General features: G+C 41.3%; 1 protein-coding gene and 1 long non-coding RNA gene across 3 annotated transcripts in view; one reads left to right on the top strand and one right to left on the bottom strand.

The window, feature by feature from the left end:
- disp3 (dispatched RND transporter family member 3) overlaps positions 1-13,646 on the top strand; it is a 32,217-nt gene extending 18,571 nt beyond the window's left edge. For both annotated transcript variants that reach the window (XM_034169968.1, XM_034169967.1), the window contains 12 exons: positions 354-515; positions 580-726; positions 1,433-1,569; positions 1,678-1,847; positions 1,940-2,070; positions 2,677-2,864; positions 2,977-3,103; positions 6,827-6,972; positions 7,069-7,228; positions 7,319-7,432; positions 7,539-7,711; positions 12,961-13,646. In XM_034169968.1, the coding sequence (XP_034025859.1) occupies positions 354-515; positions 580-726; positions 1,433-1,569; positions 1,678-1,847; positions 1,940-2,070; positions 2,677-2,864; positions 2,977-3,103; positions 6,827-6,972; positions 7,069-7,228; positions 7,319-7,432; positions 7,539-7,711; positions 12,961-13,317 (2,012 nt within the window). In that variant the 3' untranslated portion in view covers positions 13,318-13,646. The remainder of the gene's footprint in view (positions 1-353; positions 516-579; positions 727-1,432; positions 1,570-1,677; positions 1,848-1,939; positions 2,071-2,676; positions 2,865-2,976; positions 3,104-6,826; positions 6,973-7,068; positions 7,229-7,318; positions 7,433-7,538; positions 7,712-12,960) is intronic.
- On the bottom strand, positions 107-409 carry LOC117510315. The gene is made up of 2 exons (XR_004560675.1): positions 272-409; positions 107-191 (listed from the first exon to the last, which is right to left on the bottom strand). It is a non-coding gene; the product is annotated as an uncharacterized LOC117510315 (long non-coding RNA).
- Positions 13,647-17,280: the final 3,634 nt, after the last annotated feature.

Genomic DNA, 17,280 nt, shown 5'->3' with positions numbered 1-17,280 from the left:
ATGAAAATGTGCGGCGCACATGACCGATTTCTTCACAAGGCCGTGGTCGGCTCTTTGTGGAGGGGTGTGCTCTGCTGTGTGCTGCTCTACGTTTTCTCGCATTTTGTCTCAGAGCTTTTAATTTGTTTATTTAGGGAAGAGGGCTACCACAAGAAACGCTGTAATCTCTGTTCATCCTGAGGGGATACAGTCTGTCAGTGGAAAAGCGAGCGTATCTCATTAAGTATTCATACGCCCTTTCCAAGAGCGACTGTAATTGATTTCTCCTTACTTGCTCCTTATTCGTCCCTCGGCTGCTCTTTCCATCAGATTCTCTTCCTCTCCAGTTAATTATTGCCTTCCTGCCGGCTCAGGTGTCTTTCTTCTGGTTCTGCTGTTGTCTGCTGGGTGTTGCTGTCTTCTGAGGCCGGCCACTCACGCACCCTTGCTTTTCCGTCCTGACACCAACCTACAGATGTTGCTGGCTCTGAGAAATAACCTGAGTGGCCAAGGAATCTCCTGCCCTATGTGCTCAGGTGGGTCAGTGTATCAGCACTGCTCACCTACTCACTGGTTAACTAACTGTGTCATGTCCTGCAGGTGTGTTTATGGAGAAGCCCTGCCCTTTGTACACACACACAACCTCATCAGCACAAAGGTTTTCTGCACGTCAGCAGAACCCGAGCATGTCGGCCTCCAGTGCTCGTCAGAGCTCAGTGAAACCAAATACAAGCACCAACCAAACGGGTAAAACGTTCCTCATCGACACCTGATAATATTTGTATCCTGAACACGTATAACCCCGAATCAGAAAAAAGATGGGATGTATGGATAATGCCCCCAACACCCCACTGAGATTCCGCCATTTACTTTGACTTCTGTTTCATTGAGCATCGTATGAACACAAGATATTTCATGTTTTGTGTGGTCAGATTCATTTAATTTGTTAATATTCATCCATTCCTGCATTTAAAGGAAGCAACATATTTCAAAATCTATACTACTTTGTGATTTGCCATTCCTTTTCACAACAGGACTCCAACCAATGAAACATTTCTTGTGTTACTTTGTCCCATTCTGCCTGCAAACACATCTGAAGGTGTGTAAGAGTACAGGGTTGTGTTTTAAAATTCTCCACACATTCTCTTCTGGGGTCAGGGCAGGACTGCAGGCAGGCCAGTCCAGTACCTGTACCCTCTTCTTCTGCAGCCGTGCCTTTGTAATGTGTAATTTCCATCCATTGTTGAAATACAGCAGTGGGTGTATATTAATAGTTGCTGAAATGATGCTGACCACGCAAAACATGAAATATCTTGGATTCATATGGTCTGCAATGAAATAAAAGTCAAAGTCAGTTGTTTTTTTTGTTTTTTTTAATTTGCATTTTTCATACTGTCCCAAATTTTTCTGATTTGGGGTTGTATTCTGTCAACTTAGATGTTGTGTTCTTCAGACGTTTTGCTTACAGTGTATGTCTCAAAGTTGGACCTCGGAGCCTCGACCACACTTTACCGCTTCTCCCTTAATGCCAGCGCTCAGTCCCCATGGAAACAGTGCAGTGCAGCGCATGAAGAGGTGTCATTGTTTCAGGTTAAGAGCACAACAATTCTTGTTTATATAATTATTCTGTCAAACGTCACTGCTGAAGCACAAAAGCAGTCTAATCATTTCATGACTAATCTTGTTCCATCTGAATAGGCTTATAATCAGCCGCACAGCAATTACACCACACGGATGACTGTGTGCGTTTCCAGCGTATACCACCCTTACCCCAGCTGGATGATCACCTCAGGGTCATGTGCCTCTCGGCTTGGCTGGATACCAGAGTTTACCTTTTACGTAGCTTCATCTGAGCAGCAGCACAGCAGGTGAAGGCATCACTGAAAACCCACAAACCAGAACACGAGTCGTTTATTTTAGGAGGAAAGCTGTCTTTGAAGTTTTACGTTCTTATTTTTAGGAGACTGTACTTTGCCCAGCAACGATTAAGACCACATCCAAGCCGAGTGTGCGCCAACCTACCAGGCTGTGGGATCAGTTCTGGACCTGATGGACCCACACAGGGAACCTTTTATGCTCCACTTCCCAGTGGTAAAAAAACCTCAACTTTTTTCAAGCACAACAAGAGCACTGATAAACTCATAAAATATATTTTAACACATCACTCAGTGATATACCAGTTTTATAATACACTAAAATGACAGATTTTCAAATGTAATATTTAATTTTAGAATCACAGCTTGAATCTGTGGTAGATTTTTGTGTCCCACCTCTGTGGACGTCATATGGGATTCTGTCATAGTCATGTCTGTGTGCGTGTCCACACACAGCATTTGTGAATACAATAACTCAAAATTTATACAATTTAGACACATGATGGTCCTTAATAGGTATATGCGTTGATTAGGCTTTGGGAGGGTTCTGTGCATAGAATTTGCATACTAATATGGCATACTTTTGGGGGCTGGGGATACTACAGCCAAGGTCAGAATTATTGGCACCCCTATATCTTAAGTGAAAACATACAATATATTCAGAAATAAATGCATATGCATCAATATTGTATAATCAGAATATTTTATAAAATTTCTGTTATTGAACAATGACAGAACTAATTATTTTCATATGTTGTAATAAAAAATACAGGTGATACTTCAGCACTACTGTTGTGAATTTGCTCCACTTTTCTTTTCATAGATTCCTCTTCAGCTTCTAAAATGCTACATTCATCCAAAACATTGGGCTTCGACCCATGTAGCGGCGGTGTGTGTGGCCAGCCAGCGGTACGTCCTTTGGTCGACACTGGAGCAATGGTTTTTGTAGTGTTTGGAATCCTGGGAGTAAACCGAACTGAACACAAGGACAACCATGTTATTGGAGATATGGTGAGTGTCTCCCGTGATGGCAATTCTTATCAACAGCTGACAGAGGTTTTACAAGTGCCATATTGTATTGAAATACTCATAGAATTGATATTATGTTTAATTCTCTCCAAAGGGCAGCATTATATTGGATCCAGAGTTTGACATTTTCCAAGAAATGGGGTATCTTTGCAAAATTTGCAAGGCTATTGGTGCAAACAGACAACTTGTGAAGCCTGGAGGAGCCCAGTGTCTGCCTTCAGGTAAAAACCACCAGCAATTACCCGCATACTCTATCCGAGTCCAGTTGCAAAAAACCCACAAACACAACCAGAAACCTGTTCTTCCAATTTAGTATCAAAAGTATCCCCACTCAGTATTATGCTGGGACTGGGTTTTGAATTGATTTATTTTTAGTCATTCTGAACCATTGTGAAAGGGTGCTTTATTCAACATTAACCACTTAATGTCCAATCATAAGCATCCAGTTTTCTTGAATTATACATTTCTCAGTGTTGCAGTCTAACAAGATCAGTTTGATCCCAGTCAACACCTATATTTTTTGTCAGTTTTTAAAAGACACTTTACCACTCAAAGAATCAGCCATTTTCAACATGTTGGCTTCTATGTTTACGGTGTTATCACATGTGGGGCGTACTGTTTTCTTGTGTTTGTGAGTGAACAACATAACTCAAAGACATTTGGACCAACCTTAGTGGAATGATTGAGGGTCAGCCAACGAAAAAGTGAAAATGTGCTAAAAGCGATGGTCACAGGCCAAGAACAATATATTGGCCCAATGCTTAGAATATTAGGGATACTCCAAACGGCTGCTTTGAGGAATTTCTTTAATAATAACAGCAATAATTTTATTTTCATAGTGCTTTTAAACAAATCTCAGTAATTTACAACAACCATAAAAATTAGCAACAAAATACAAAACAAAACAATTTAAAATACCTAAAATATCATGGTACTACTGGCTAATTACTCAACACAAGGGTGGGTTTGATTCACAGGCTGAAATGGAAATTTCATCTTCACCAACAAAGCTATCATCTCCCACCTATCCCGGATGCCAGTGAAAATTTAGAGCACGACTAAAGCTGCCTCAAGAAGAGACAGCTGCTACTACTACTACTACTACTGTTTGCAAAAATGAAGAGGTAAACTGTCCAAAGGAAAAAGAAGAGAATAGAAAAGGATGATACCAACCTTTTAGTACACTTGCCAATGATGCAGCACAAAAGTGTCTCTTTCCTTAAATACTACTACTACTACTACTAAAACTACTACTGCCAAAGTGCTCAATAACCAATGACATGGAGAGGAGAGGCATATATATATATATATATATATATATATATACACACACACACACACACACACACACACACAGTGAACAAAAATATAAATGCAACACTTTTGTTTTTGCTCCCAAAGATTAATCCAGGTTTTGAGTATATTTCTTATTGTTACATGGGAAACAAGGTACCAGTAGATTCAGTAGATTCTCACAAATCCAACAAGACCAAGCATTCATGATATGCACACTCTTAAGGCTATGAAATTGGGCTATTAGTAAAAAAAAAAAAAAAAGTAGAAAAGGGGGTGTTCACAATAATAGTAGCATCTGCTGTTGACGCTACAAACTCGAGGCATGGAGTCAACCAACTTGTGGCACCTTTCAGCTGTTATTCCACTCCAAGATTCTTTAACAACATTCCTCAATTAATTCACATTTCTTGGTTTTGCTTCAGAAACAGCTTTTTTGATGTCACCGCACAAGTTCTCAATTGGATTTAGGTCCGGGGATTGGGCAGGCCACTCCAGAACATTAATTTTGTTGGTTTGGAACCAAGATTTTGCTTGTTTACTCGTGTGCTTGGGGTCATTGTCTTGTTGAAACACCCATTTCAACGGCATGTCCTCTTCAGCATAAGGCAACATGACCTCTTCAAGTATTTTGACATATCCAAACTGATCCATGATACCTGGTATGCGATATATAGGCCCAACACCATATTAGGAGAAACATGTCCATATCATGATGCTTGCACCACCATGCTTCACTGGCCTCACTGTGAACTGTGGCTTGAATTCAGAGTTGGGGGTCATCTCACAAACTGACTGCGGCCCTTGGACCCAAAAAGAACAATTTTACTCTCATCAGTCCACAAAATATTCCTCCATTTCTCTTTAGGCCAGTTGATGTGTTCTTTGGCAAATTGTAACCTCTTCTGCACGTCTTTTATTTAACAGAGCGACTTTGCGGGGGATTCTTGCAAATAAATTAGCTTCACACAGGCGTCTTCTAACTGTCACAGCACTTACAGGTAACTCCAGACTGTCTTTGATCATCCTGGAGCTGATCAGTGGGTGAGCCTTTGCCATTCTGGTTATTCTTTTATCCATTTTGATGGTTGTTTTCCATTTTCTTCCACGCGTCTCTGTTTTTTTTTTTGTCCATTTTAAAGCATTGGAGATCATTGTAGATGAACAGCCTATAATTTTTTGCACCTGCGTATGTATAAGTCTTCCCCTCTCCAGTCAACTTTTTAATCAAACTACGCTGTTCTTCTGAACAATGTCTTGAATGTCCCATTTTCCTCAGGCTTTCAAAGAGAAAAGCATGTTCAACAGGTGCTGGCTTCATCCTTAAATAGGGGACACCTGATTCACACCTGTTTGTTCCACAAAATTGATGAACTCTGACTGAATGCCACACTACTGTTATTGTGAACACCCCCTTTTCTACTTTTTTTTTTTACTAATATCCCAATTTCATAGCCTTAAGAGTGTGCATATCATGAATGCTTGGTCTTGTTGGATTTGTGAGAATCTACTGAATCTATTGGTACCTTGTTTTCCATGTAACAATAAGAAATATACTAAAAACCTGGATTAATCTTTTTAGTCACATAGCACTACTATTATTCTGAACACTACTGTATATTTGAAGGTGGATATTGATATCTGACTTTTTTTTTTTTTTACTGGCTATACTAGTCAGCATCTGTGAAGTAGATGCCAGATTGTGACATCCTCCGTTGAAGGTGCTGCTAACTTTAATTGAAATGTAGAACAGGAGTGTCAAGCTTGTTGGCATTATTAACAAAATATATCTGGTCTGGCAGTGGATCTCCCGACATTACAGAGACCAGAGGCCAACTGTAATGTGCACCTGCTCTATTCAGTCAGCGGAGGTAATAATTTTGCACTGTATGTAATGGAAACTAGTGAAATAGGTTGCCCCCATGGGGTCACAGCTGCTAAACCGATGGGACATTTTTCAGTTTAATGTGACAATACTGCAAGGCACATGACCTTCCCAATGTATGTATTAGTAAAAAGAAAAAAAATCTCAAACCCATGTGCCAAGCTGTTAGAATAGATTGTAGAGTTATTAAAGATATGCCTATGATTACTATTGCACACCAATATGAAGTCATATAAAAGTCATTTTTTTCTGGTTTCTTCTCTTTTTGCACCACAGCAGATGTGATATGGAGCCGCATGTTGATTTGGAACAAGTTTTATGCCTGATGTCTTTCCTGGCGAAGGATTGAGGGAATGGTGGACTTTGAGCCACAGAACTTTCTTGCTGTTAGACAGGAGTGCTAAACCTGTATTCTTTAATGTATTAAAAAGGTTTTTTTTATAGTAACGAGAGAGAGCTCCAAATCCAAAGAATAATCTGGACTTGATGGACAGGAATTCGTTTTTCCTCAGGTATCATCATACCACACCGTGTAGAGTTCGAAATAAGATGTGTGAGACTTCACAATGAACCTCTTTACGATAAAACAAAGCAATTGTATATAGCTGTGTTTTGAAAACAGTACAGCTTTTTAAAAACATCACAGCTCCATGATCTGCTACATCTAAAGAAAAAGAAAAATCAGCCAAAAGCACTGTTTTTGATTAACAGAAGAGAAAAATCCACAAAGGCTAATGTTCTCTGAACTTCTTTTTTCATCTTTCAGGAAATAAGTTATCTTCCATTCTGCCTCTGCTGCATCCTGACTGTCATTCTCTGCCTGAACCAAACCTGCTCCCGGGTCAGCTGTCTCACGGAGCAGTGGGAATGCACGGAGGGAAGGTCCGCTGGCTATCGATGGCCTTTGAGTCTGTGAGTCACCTGATTGTTTTACTTCTCCCTGCATCACACAGCTACAAACCACAGAGCTGGCACTGTTTGTAACGCTCCCCTCCTCCTGTTCCCAAGACCACATACAAAGGGAAGTCCTCCTTTCAGACCTATTCAGATTTCCTGCAGTGGGAGAATTTCATCCAGCAGCAGCTCTCTGCCCTTCCACAGTCTTCTGCCCTGCAGCGAGGTTTCCAGACCTGCGAGCACTGGAAGCAGATCTTTATGGAAATCATAGGTGAGTCAGGTGTAGTATGCCTGTCCTCCCCCTGCAAACTGCCAGTGAATATATAAATCAGACTGTGGTTTTTGTGTGATCGCTCGGTAGGTGTGGAGAGCGCCTTCTGGAGTCTGCTGCTATCTCTGGCCATCTGTGTGGGAGCTGTGTCTGTGTTTACTGCACATGCACTGCTGCTTTTGCCAGTACTCATCACCATTCTCGGTAGGAGATTAGGGTTTTAATGTGTGCTTGCGGGGCCGTTGGAGTTCTCCCTCAGGCCTGCGCTGGGATCGTGCGACTGTAATTCTCAGTTCTTGATTTGCTGCAGGAGTCATCTGTCTCGTGGTGGCAGTCATGTATTGGCTCGGCTGGGAGATGGGAGCAGTAGAGGCAATTTCTCTCTCGATCCTCGTGGGTTCATCGGTGGATTACTGCCTGCACCTGGTGGAGGGATACCTGCTGGCCGGGGAGACTCCACCCTCCTCGCCTGGTCACAGCTCGGTATGGGACTGTTAAGCTCTGACGTAATGCATCACATCTTTTTCCAGATCCAAACAAAACACTTATGGTTATGTAAATTGATGAGATTCATTTCATAAATGGTCGGTACAGCTGCTATAGCGTCAGCAATCAAAACCAAAAGGCCAGGGTAGGGGGCCTACCTGGTCAGTTGTAGCCACTTCTGTTTCCATTTGTCATCGGCTGAAATCTATAAAACGACAGCTCCGGTGATGTTTTTGACCTATTGACTTAGTCGCACACCCGGGAACTCTGCCTGTGAGGTCTTAGCTTCGAAAGAAGCTCAGCTGATGCAGACGACCAACAACCACAAACAGCTGACAAAGCGTGCATTTTTTTTTTGTTTGGACCCAGAAGTTGAAATTCACATGATGCATTACGTCTATCAGAACTGTCAGACAGAGAAGGCTGGAGACAAATGCAGGACTCAACAATGTAGCTCTGGTTCAATGAGGGGTTTACTGAAGGGTTCAGCACGGTTCAGTACACAGAGAGGCAGTCCAAGAGAAGCAAACAAATCAAAAACATCAGGCAATGACGTGGTCAATATAACAGGCAGGTGGTCAAAACACAACGTGGAAGCAGGACTTAGAATAAACAAGGAACAGAGCTAGAAACGATGGCACAGGGCACAACGATCAGATGAAAAACCAGTGCAACCAGTGGTGTTTAAATACTCCCAGTGATAAGCTGTAGATAGGAAAGTGTGGAAAGATCCAGAACAGGGTGTGACCCAACCAGAGTGAAACGCCCCCCCAAGCTCGAAGAAAGGTAGACAAGAGAAATGGGGACAAGAAAACCTAAGCAAGACACACCCAGCCAGAAAAATAACATAATCCAAAAAACAAAGCCCAACAGCACAATATCAGAACATGACGACAGAACTAATTCAAGCACAGTAATAACACATAACACAATACATGACAACCTCACACTTAACAACCAAATAGCAGCACCAATATGTTTCACATTAATCAGGCTGCAAATGTGAAGAGAAAATAATTCACTCACATCCATGTGTCTGTTTGCCTACTACGTATTCTGGAATCAAAGAGAAATTGTAACGTGTAGCTGTGATGTCACCTATGGTGCAGCAGTCACTGGTTTCAGCGCACTCGTTTATGAAAAAAATCAGTCATTTTGCCTGCATCACTCAGACTCACATCACCGTATAAGTGCTAAAATGTGTCGCATGTAGAAAGGTTTAGATAGTCTGCTGACCCTCATTTTGAACAGTAGAGTGAGCCCACACTTGCTGCAGCTGTGCGCCCTTTCCATTTTGTTGCCAGATATAGTTGGTTTCCAGCCCAAAAGCTGTTAAAAAACAAAAAATGAAAAATAATAATGACACAATGCACACAAAACCACTCAAAATATTAGAAATGGACCCCAAAGCCATGCCACAAACCACAGTGCAGATGGTTCTATTTTAGGGCAGGCAGCTAGAAGGAGGAGGTGAAACAACAATGTAGACTGATTTTCTTTTTTTTTTTCATTTTATTTCATTTATATAGTGCCAAATCACAGCAAAGTTGCCTCAAGGCACTTCACACAAATAAGGTCTAATCTTACGAACCCCTAGAACAAGCACACAGGTGACAGTGGTAATGAAAAACTCCCTCTGATGATACTGAGGAAGAAACCTCAAGCAGACCAGACTCAAAGGGGTGACCCACTGCTTAGGTCATACCAATAAAAAACATTTTTTAATAATACAGAGGAATATCAAATTTTTGAGAGTTATTAAGTCCACGTAGACATCCAGGACAGCACCAGTTGGATGGGGGAATTGGGTCTTCAGATCCAGTCTTCGAGCATAGTCCATTTTGTAACTGCCGCAGTCGACCTTCATATGCGCTCATGGGTGTAGCTGCACAGGCATCAGCACCACAGGCAGGGGTTGTCCACACCGTCAGTGGGCCCCCTACATGAAGACCGCAGCATGCAGCACCTGCCTCAGGTCTTCCACTTCACAGTCCATCTGGGCCCTTCAGTTCGGATCCATCCGTTGTTCGTACGTCGGACAGAGAAAAAAGGGCAGAATCAATCGGCCGGAAAAAATGACACCTAAGGTGTAATTCATCAGCAGTAAATCAACAGGAAAACAGAGAAATTACTAAGGTGATCTGCAGACTTTTTATTCATCCTAGGGACACAAAGTAGTCCTGCACCCTGAGAATGCAGAGCCCTGGCGGGTACGTAGGGTTTGATTAGGTCAGCTAAGCAGGGAGGTGCTAGTCCGTGAATAATTTTATAAGTTAAGAGTAGAACCTTAAAATATGACCTCAAAAGGACAGGAAGCCAGTGAAGAGATGCCAAAATGGGTGTAATGTGGTTGAACTTTCTACTTCCTCTCAAGAGTCTGGCAGCCGCATTTTGAACCAGTTGGAGACCCCTGATGCTGCACTGTGGTAAACCAGAAAATAGAGCATTGCAGTAGTCCAATCTAGAGGAAACAAATGTATGGAGCAAGGTCTCTGCATCAGCCATAGAAAATATGGGACGAATCTTCGTTATATTTCGCAGGTGGAAGAAAGCAGTCCTCGTAATATGTCTAATGTGGAGGTCAAAGGTCAAAAATCACCCCAAACGTCCTCACTTTGTCAGTGCGAATGTATGACTGACCTCAGGTCAGTGCTCCAAAACCTCACCACCATTAAGCCTCACCAGGACCTCAATCAAGTTGAGCTTGCATTCCCAACCTCAACCTGATTGGAGAGATCCTGTACAAGGAGTAAATGGGAAGATTTGGTGAAGTCAACAGCAGTCACAGCATGGTGCATAGAGGGAAAGGAAAAAGGATGAGAGACCATGAAGAGCTGGTTAATAAGCAGCGGCAGCACCGGAAGCAGCGGAGGCCTAATGCTGCTTTGGGAGGAGATGAAGGAGAAGCTCACCAAGCCTGCTGAGGGCAGAGCATATTTGTAAGCACCGGAGATGCAAGGCGAAAGAAAAATATAATTTCTTCAAAAATCCCATGAAGCATGTGAGTCAGGTATTGGAGGAGTGGGAATCCAGAAATTAGAAGAGCGAGCACATCTTACAAGCACGTAGATGGATAAGCTGGTGAACTCTTTCATCAGGAAGTGGCGGGGCCACCAAGATGTGTGTCTGACACAGTCCTCTTTGGAAGGAATGCACTTCAGCTGCCCCAGCTTTTAGTCACCTTTTGATATAAACAGGAGAAGACTACTCATTCTGGCACTGAAGGAGTCCACTGACCATTTGGTGAGGGCTGCGAACATCTATGTCTGGGCTGGGAGCAAGTGGAAAGCACAAGAAGAGGTCAGCATGGCAGTCAATAGGCTTAAACTGTGTGAGGTTGTTAGCAGAGTTCAGGAGAAGCGGGCAAGATTTGGATGGGGTGAGGCACCCCCTTCAGGTCCAAGGCCACCAAGCAAGAAAGGAAAGCCACGGTGGTGGCGGTGGTGACAAGGTCCAAACAGGACCACTAATGGACTAATGCATTGCCCCATGGTCATGATGGAAGTTGGACCAGGTGCAAAAGAATGAATGTGAGGCAACTGAGATGGCATGACCTGTAGAAGGTGGCTTAAGCCAAGTTCAGCTTCTTGATCAGAGCCACCGATGACACCGTATCTTGTCCGCAAAACCACCATTAGTGGTTTGGCAGCAAGGAGTCTTGCAGTGTGTGTAACGCCAACCTCCAGCACATCCTTTCGGGATGCAACACGGCATTGTCCCAAGGATGCTACAGATGGAGGCACTAGCAGGCACTGAGGAAGCTGGCAGAGGTCCTAGAGGCACACAAGCAGGATGCCAACAGCATCCTACTGTTCTGGCTAAGTAGTCCATCCAGTTTGCTAGGTCCGGGGGAAACAGAACCAGGAACTTTTTATAATGCTGTAGTGTATCATAAAAAGCAATACATTCAAAGCTAAATTAATAAAAAATGCCCAATCTGGCAACACATACAACTGGTGCAAGCTTAGCACTCGTGGTTTTTGGTAAGCTGAGAGTTGAACCACTGTATATTCAGCGGTGAGCCGGTGTTGTGTCATATTTTGACAAATCTTATGAAAGTGGCAAGAAGTCGGCAACAACAGATGCTGCCAGTGTAGTGGCCACACTCATCACTAGAATGACACAAGCCTCCCATATGCTAACATGGAGATCATTTAAAAAATATCATTAGGTGTATGTGCCATGGGAGAGTACCAACTTACTATTCAGATGGCAAATGGACTGCATGTATATAATGCTTTTCCATCTACATCAGAAACTCAAGGCACTTTATAATGATGCCTCACATTCACCCATTCACACAGACAAAATTACACACCAATGTCAGGGTGCTGTCATGTAAGGAACTCACTACACACCGGGAGCAACTAGGGGATTAAGGACCTTGCCCAAGGGCTCTTTGCAATTTTCCAGTCTGGTTGGGTTTTGAAACGAGGATCCTCTGATCTGAAGCCCAATGCTTAACCACTAGATCATTACCTCCAAGTTCATTCAGAATTACCGTAAATGCTTCGCCGTGATAATGTCTCTTTAAGCTTATGCACAAGACAGCAGTCACATTTCTCAAAAAGATCATGAATACTATAATGAACAAAAGTGTAACATCTCTTAAAACACCCAATTAGAAAACACTGGACAGAAGTGAGATCTGATGGCTGGCCCCATAAACAGACAAACCATAAAGTACTTTTGATAATACAATGGAATTAAAAGATGGTCAACTTCAGCCTGGGTGTATTTTTCCTTATGTAAGCTTTTAATTACAAAAAGACACTTATTTGATTCGTAGATTTGTTTTCTGAACATGGTTACTAATTTTATAATTTTCCTGAAGAATTATACCTAATAATGATATGCTATCACATTTACTGCTTATACTGTACAAGGCAGGATATGCAATATTCTCACCTCTCTTACATGTAACTAGTGCTTTACATTTACTAGTGTTATAAGCCATTTCATTATCCTTCATCTAGTTCATAAATAATTCTAATACAGACATAGTGGTCAGCCAGTTCTTTGGACACAGTGATCACGAAACCACAATCAGTTGCATACTTTATAAGTGAACCATTATATCCATCCAATTCCAAGTTATTTCAAAATAAGTTAAATAAGGACCACGAACACTGCCCTGAGTCGTACCTTTGAATAATAGCCTTCATTCACAGGTAGTTCCATTAAACACTACCCTCTGTTTCCTATCTTGTATTAAAAAACTTAATACTTATGTGTTCTGTTTGCAGGAGATGCTGATCGTGAGGCAGAGGCGGACTCTCGAGGCAGTGAACCAAGTGGGTGTTGCCATCGTGTCTAGCGCTATCACCACGGTGATCTCCACAGTGCCGCTCTTCTTCTGTGTCATTGTGCCTTTTGCCAAGTTTGGCCAGATAGTGGCCATTAACACAGCCATCTCCATTTTGTTCACGCTAACCGTGACTGTGGCCATATTGGCAAGCGTGGCCCCTGCTGGCTTCAGCAGGCCCCCTTGTGCCGTGCTGAAGGCCAGCATGGCCGTGATGGCGGCTGCAGCATTGGGAGGCACCATGTACTGGGTTGGAGAACAACTGGGAGCATTAACGTGGCCCACAATGAGCGTGTAAGCACAGCTGTCGCACCATGATGTCAGGCCAAGCGCCACCTTCTTTATCCGATCAGTCGAATGATCTTTTACACTTTTAGCACAAAGATGTCAGCCTTTTATCGGCCGTTACAAACCGCAAACATTCATCACAAAATGCATTTTTATCTTGTATTATTCTGTAGACGACACTTTGAGGGGTAAAAAAAACACTCCTTGTCACTACCTCTTGTATAATATTGTGAAAATGGCTGTGACTCACAGTATCAGGCTGTTGAGATAACGATCAGTTGAGTTTATGTTTTCTTTGTGTGACGGCGCCTTCTACATAGAGCTGGAGATGAGTGTTGGTAAATGCTGGCTGAGTCAGACTTTTTGAGAATGTTTGACTGTTCGGTGAACTGTAGTGGTGCTAGTGGATGTTTATACAGGTTCACGTCACACATCACTGTTTACCCCCACCCACCTCTGTTAGTCCATGGGCCAAGCAGGTCTTCAGTACCACTTAAAGTGATGAAACGACACTTAGAATTCAGCCACTGTGTACCATGGCCTACACAACAAATGTATGACAGCCATCCCAGGGTGGCAGCTGTAGCCAGGTAGGGATCAATGAAAAATTAAAAATTTCAAAAATTTTAAATGCTGCAATTATATTGAAAAATATACCACATTATTTATCTGATCATAACAATTCCAAAAAGGTATAGTTGGACTATCTGTGACTGAATGTTCTGGAGTTATGGGGTAAAAACAGCAAAAATGGTGACAAAGATCAGTTTCAGTTTGTACAGGGATCAAAAGTTAAAGTTGCTGCAATTTTGGTAAGAAGTGATGCAAATTATTGTTTGGGTTAATAGGATTTTAAAAAGGAATAGTTTGTACTATCTGTCATGCTTAGTTATCATGCGGTAACATGTCACATGTCATAGAATCCAATGGACGTCGACCTTGTTTGACCTTCACTTTGGAGACCAAACATTCAACACAGTCAAAACTATTCTATTTATTAATCCTTTTATTTCAACCAGTAATTTGCATAATTTTTTACTGGAACTGGAGCAACTTTAATTTTTGACAACTGTATAAATGGAAACTGACCTGTAACTCCAGAACATTCAGTCATAGATAGTCCAAACTATACCTTTTTGGAATCATTATGATCAGACAAATAATGTGGTATAGTTTTCAACATGATTGGAGCATTTTTAATTTTGACCCCTGTGTAATTCTTCATTGACCCCTACCTGGCTACAGCTGCCACCCTGAGATGACTGTATTACATTTTTGTGTAGGCCATGATAAACTGAGGCTGGAATCTAAGTGTCGTTTCATCACCTTAAGTGGTACCAATTAGGTCAAAATTGATGAATGGCTCATGGACTATGTATCACAGGTGATGATGTCCTAATGTGGGTGGGGCTTCAAGCTGTAGAATTTGGATACTTTTTTGTGGTAAATGTAACATGTGGTGTAACTTGTCTTTCTGCTGCTCTGGACTGAACCCTCTATGCTGCCTGCAGACGCTCGTTCTAAGGCGCATCACCATCAGGTTGACTTTAAGACTTCTTTACACATTTCTATCTGAAACTGCTTCAACATATCTGTTTTTGCTGTGAGGAGCAGTGGGGAGCTGCCTCTCGTCAGCTACTCAGGTGGAGCAACTCGGCTACAGACTCGATAATCACTCAAGATGCTTCATCCAAGCGGCACAGCCCTGCACAAGAAGGGGCAGGGCTATTTGTCAAACCACATGACACAACGTTAGGCAGAGGGACCAACTCAGTCGATGGAAGAGCAGTGAAGTTTATCTGTGTGTTATTTGTTAATGTCAAATAAATGGGCAGAAAGGTGTGGGTGTGTTCTGGTGAAAGCTCTTGCACGCTTTATTTTTCTCGGCCATCTTCTATAAGAGCAGACCGAACTGTCACAGTTTGCCTGCGGTCGCACAAACACTTCGCTGTGGTTAATTATTCATGCGAAGGCTCTGGATGAATGAACTGTACTACATCAGTGTTTCATGTCAAAGAAACACACCGTTTATCTCAGCAACTACTCAAGTACACTGAAAAAAGAGAATGTTTGAACCAACTTAAAAAAAGTGTTACAATTTGTAAAAACCTGAATGAATTAAGTTGTTTGAACTTATGTTTGAAAGTTAAATCAACTCTAACTTACAAGCTTAAGTTCAAACAACTTAATTCATTCAGGGTTTTACAAATTGTAAAGCACACACAGTCCAAAACAACAACAAAAAACCTACAACGAAGAAAGAAAATGGATTACAATGCATCCGTGTGCCTGAAAAGGTACAGGCAGAAGAAACGCTAATTAACGCCTACTCCTTTAACCAAAAATAAAATTATCTAGTCCAAAAGGAGTGGGGGGGAGTAAAAAAAACAAAAAACAAACATCTATTCCCACTCCCATTTTCAACCACTTCAAACTCTTCTGCTTAATGGACACAGTCCAAATGCTACAAAACAAATTTACATTTACAAATTTACATTTACAATTGGCAACACACAAAACTCAACCTTCTTCAGCAGATACATATCTTGAAAACATCATGTGTTTATATTGATTTTTAAACGGATTGATATTTGGACATCGTTTGAGTTCATCCGTCAGGTTATTCCATAGTCTAGGGCCACACATGGAGACACAGAAACCGTTCCTGGTCGTCCGAGCGCCAGCAATTTTAAAATGATTTCCCTCTCTTTCAGTAAAAAAATCTTGAATTTTAAAGGGCACTTGTTTATTTTTCCACTTTGTACATTATTCAACAGTCTTGAACAAAATCATATCGTGAAGTTTTAATATTTGAGATTTAATGAACAATGGGTTGGTGTGATCTCAATAACCTGCATTATGAATTGTTCTTAATGCTCTTTTTTGAAGAATGAATAATGGTTGCAATGTAGTTTTATAATTGTTGCCCCAAACTTCGGCACAGTAAGTCAGGTAGGGTGAAATCAGTGAACAATACAAAGTATGTAGTGCTCTGCAATCAAGAACATGCTTTGCTTTATTTAATACTGCAATACTCTTTGATACCTTCTTTTGAGCATGCTGAGTATGAGCATTCCAGTTAATTTTTTCATCAATAATGACACCTAAAAACTTATTTTCTTTGACACACTCTGTTTACCCCTTGTATGTTTAACTGTATTTGTATGTCTTTTTTATAATTTCCAAATAACAATTTAGTTTTTGACAAATTTAATGATAATTTGTTATCAAACCATCTCTTTAACTTTATCATTTCAGTTCCTAAAATCAGATAACAATTGTTGCAGATTTTCTCCTGAGCAAAACAGGTTTGTATTGTCTGCAAAGAGAACTGCTTTAAACAGATCTGAAACTTTACCTAACTGATTGATGTATAAAATAAATAATTTTGGTCCCAACACAGAACCCTGTGGTAGCCCACAAATGATGGCCAGACATGAAGAACAGTATTCCCCGAGTTTAACAAACTGCTTCTGGTTTTGTAAGTAACTTTTAAACCAACTCAGAGTAACCCCTCTGATCCCATACAGTTCCATCTTTTGAAATAATATATTGTGATCAATTGTGTCAAAAGCCTTTCTTAGGTCAATAAATAAACCTAATACTGTTTCCCTTTGGTCCACATGTTTATTGATCTCTTCTATTGAATCGAGCAACGCCAGTGCAGTGGACCTTTTCGCTCTAAAACCATATTGACTTTCATCAAGCAAGTTGTGTCGTTCTATAAAATTATTCAGTCTAAAAATATATGATAATGGTTTTGCAATTTCAGTAATTATTTACTTTATTAAGGACATATGTACATCATTATGATCCGTTGACTTTTTACTTTTACATGTACTAACTACATTAATAATTTCCCTTTCATCTACTGGGCCAAGAAACATTGTGTGCGGATCCCTGGCGATTAATTGCTGATTTTCCCATGGGCTGTGTGGAATATCAGCTGCCAGATCTGGCCCAACATTAGCAA

This window comes from Thalassophryne amazonica, chromosome 5, assembly GCF_902500255.1.
Source record: "Thalassophryne amazonica chromosome 5, fThaAma1.1, whole genome shotgun sequence".
NCBI lineage: Eukaryota > Metazoa > Chordata > Actinopteri > Batrachoidiformes > Batrachoididae > Thalassophryne > Thalassophryne amazonica.
The sequence above is the reverse complement of the archived record's forward strand: the minus strand, read 5'-3'. Positions and strand labels throughout refer to the sequence as shown.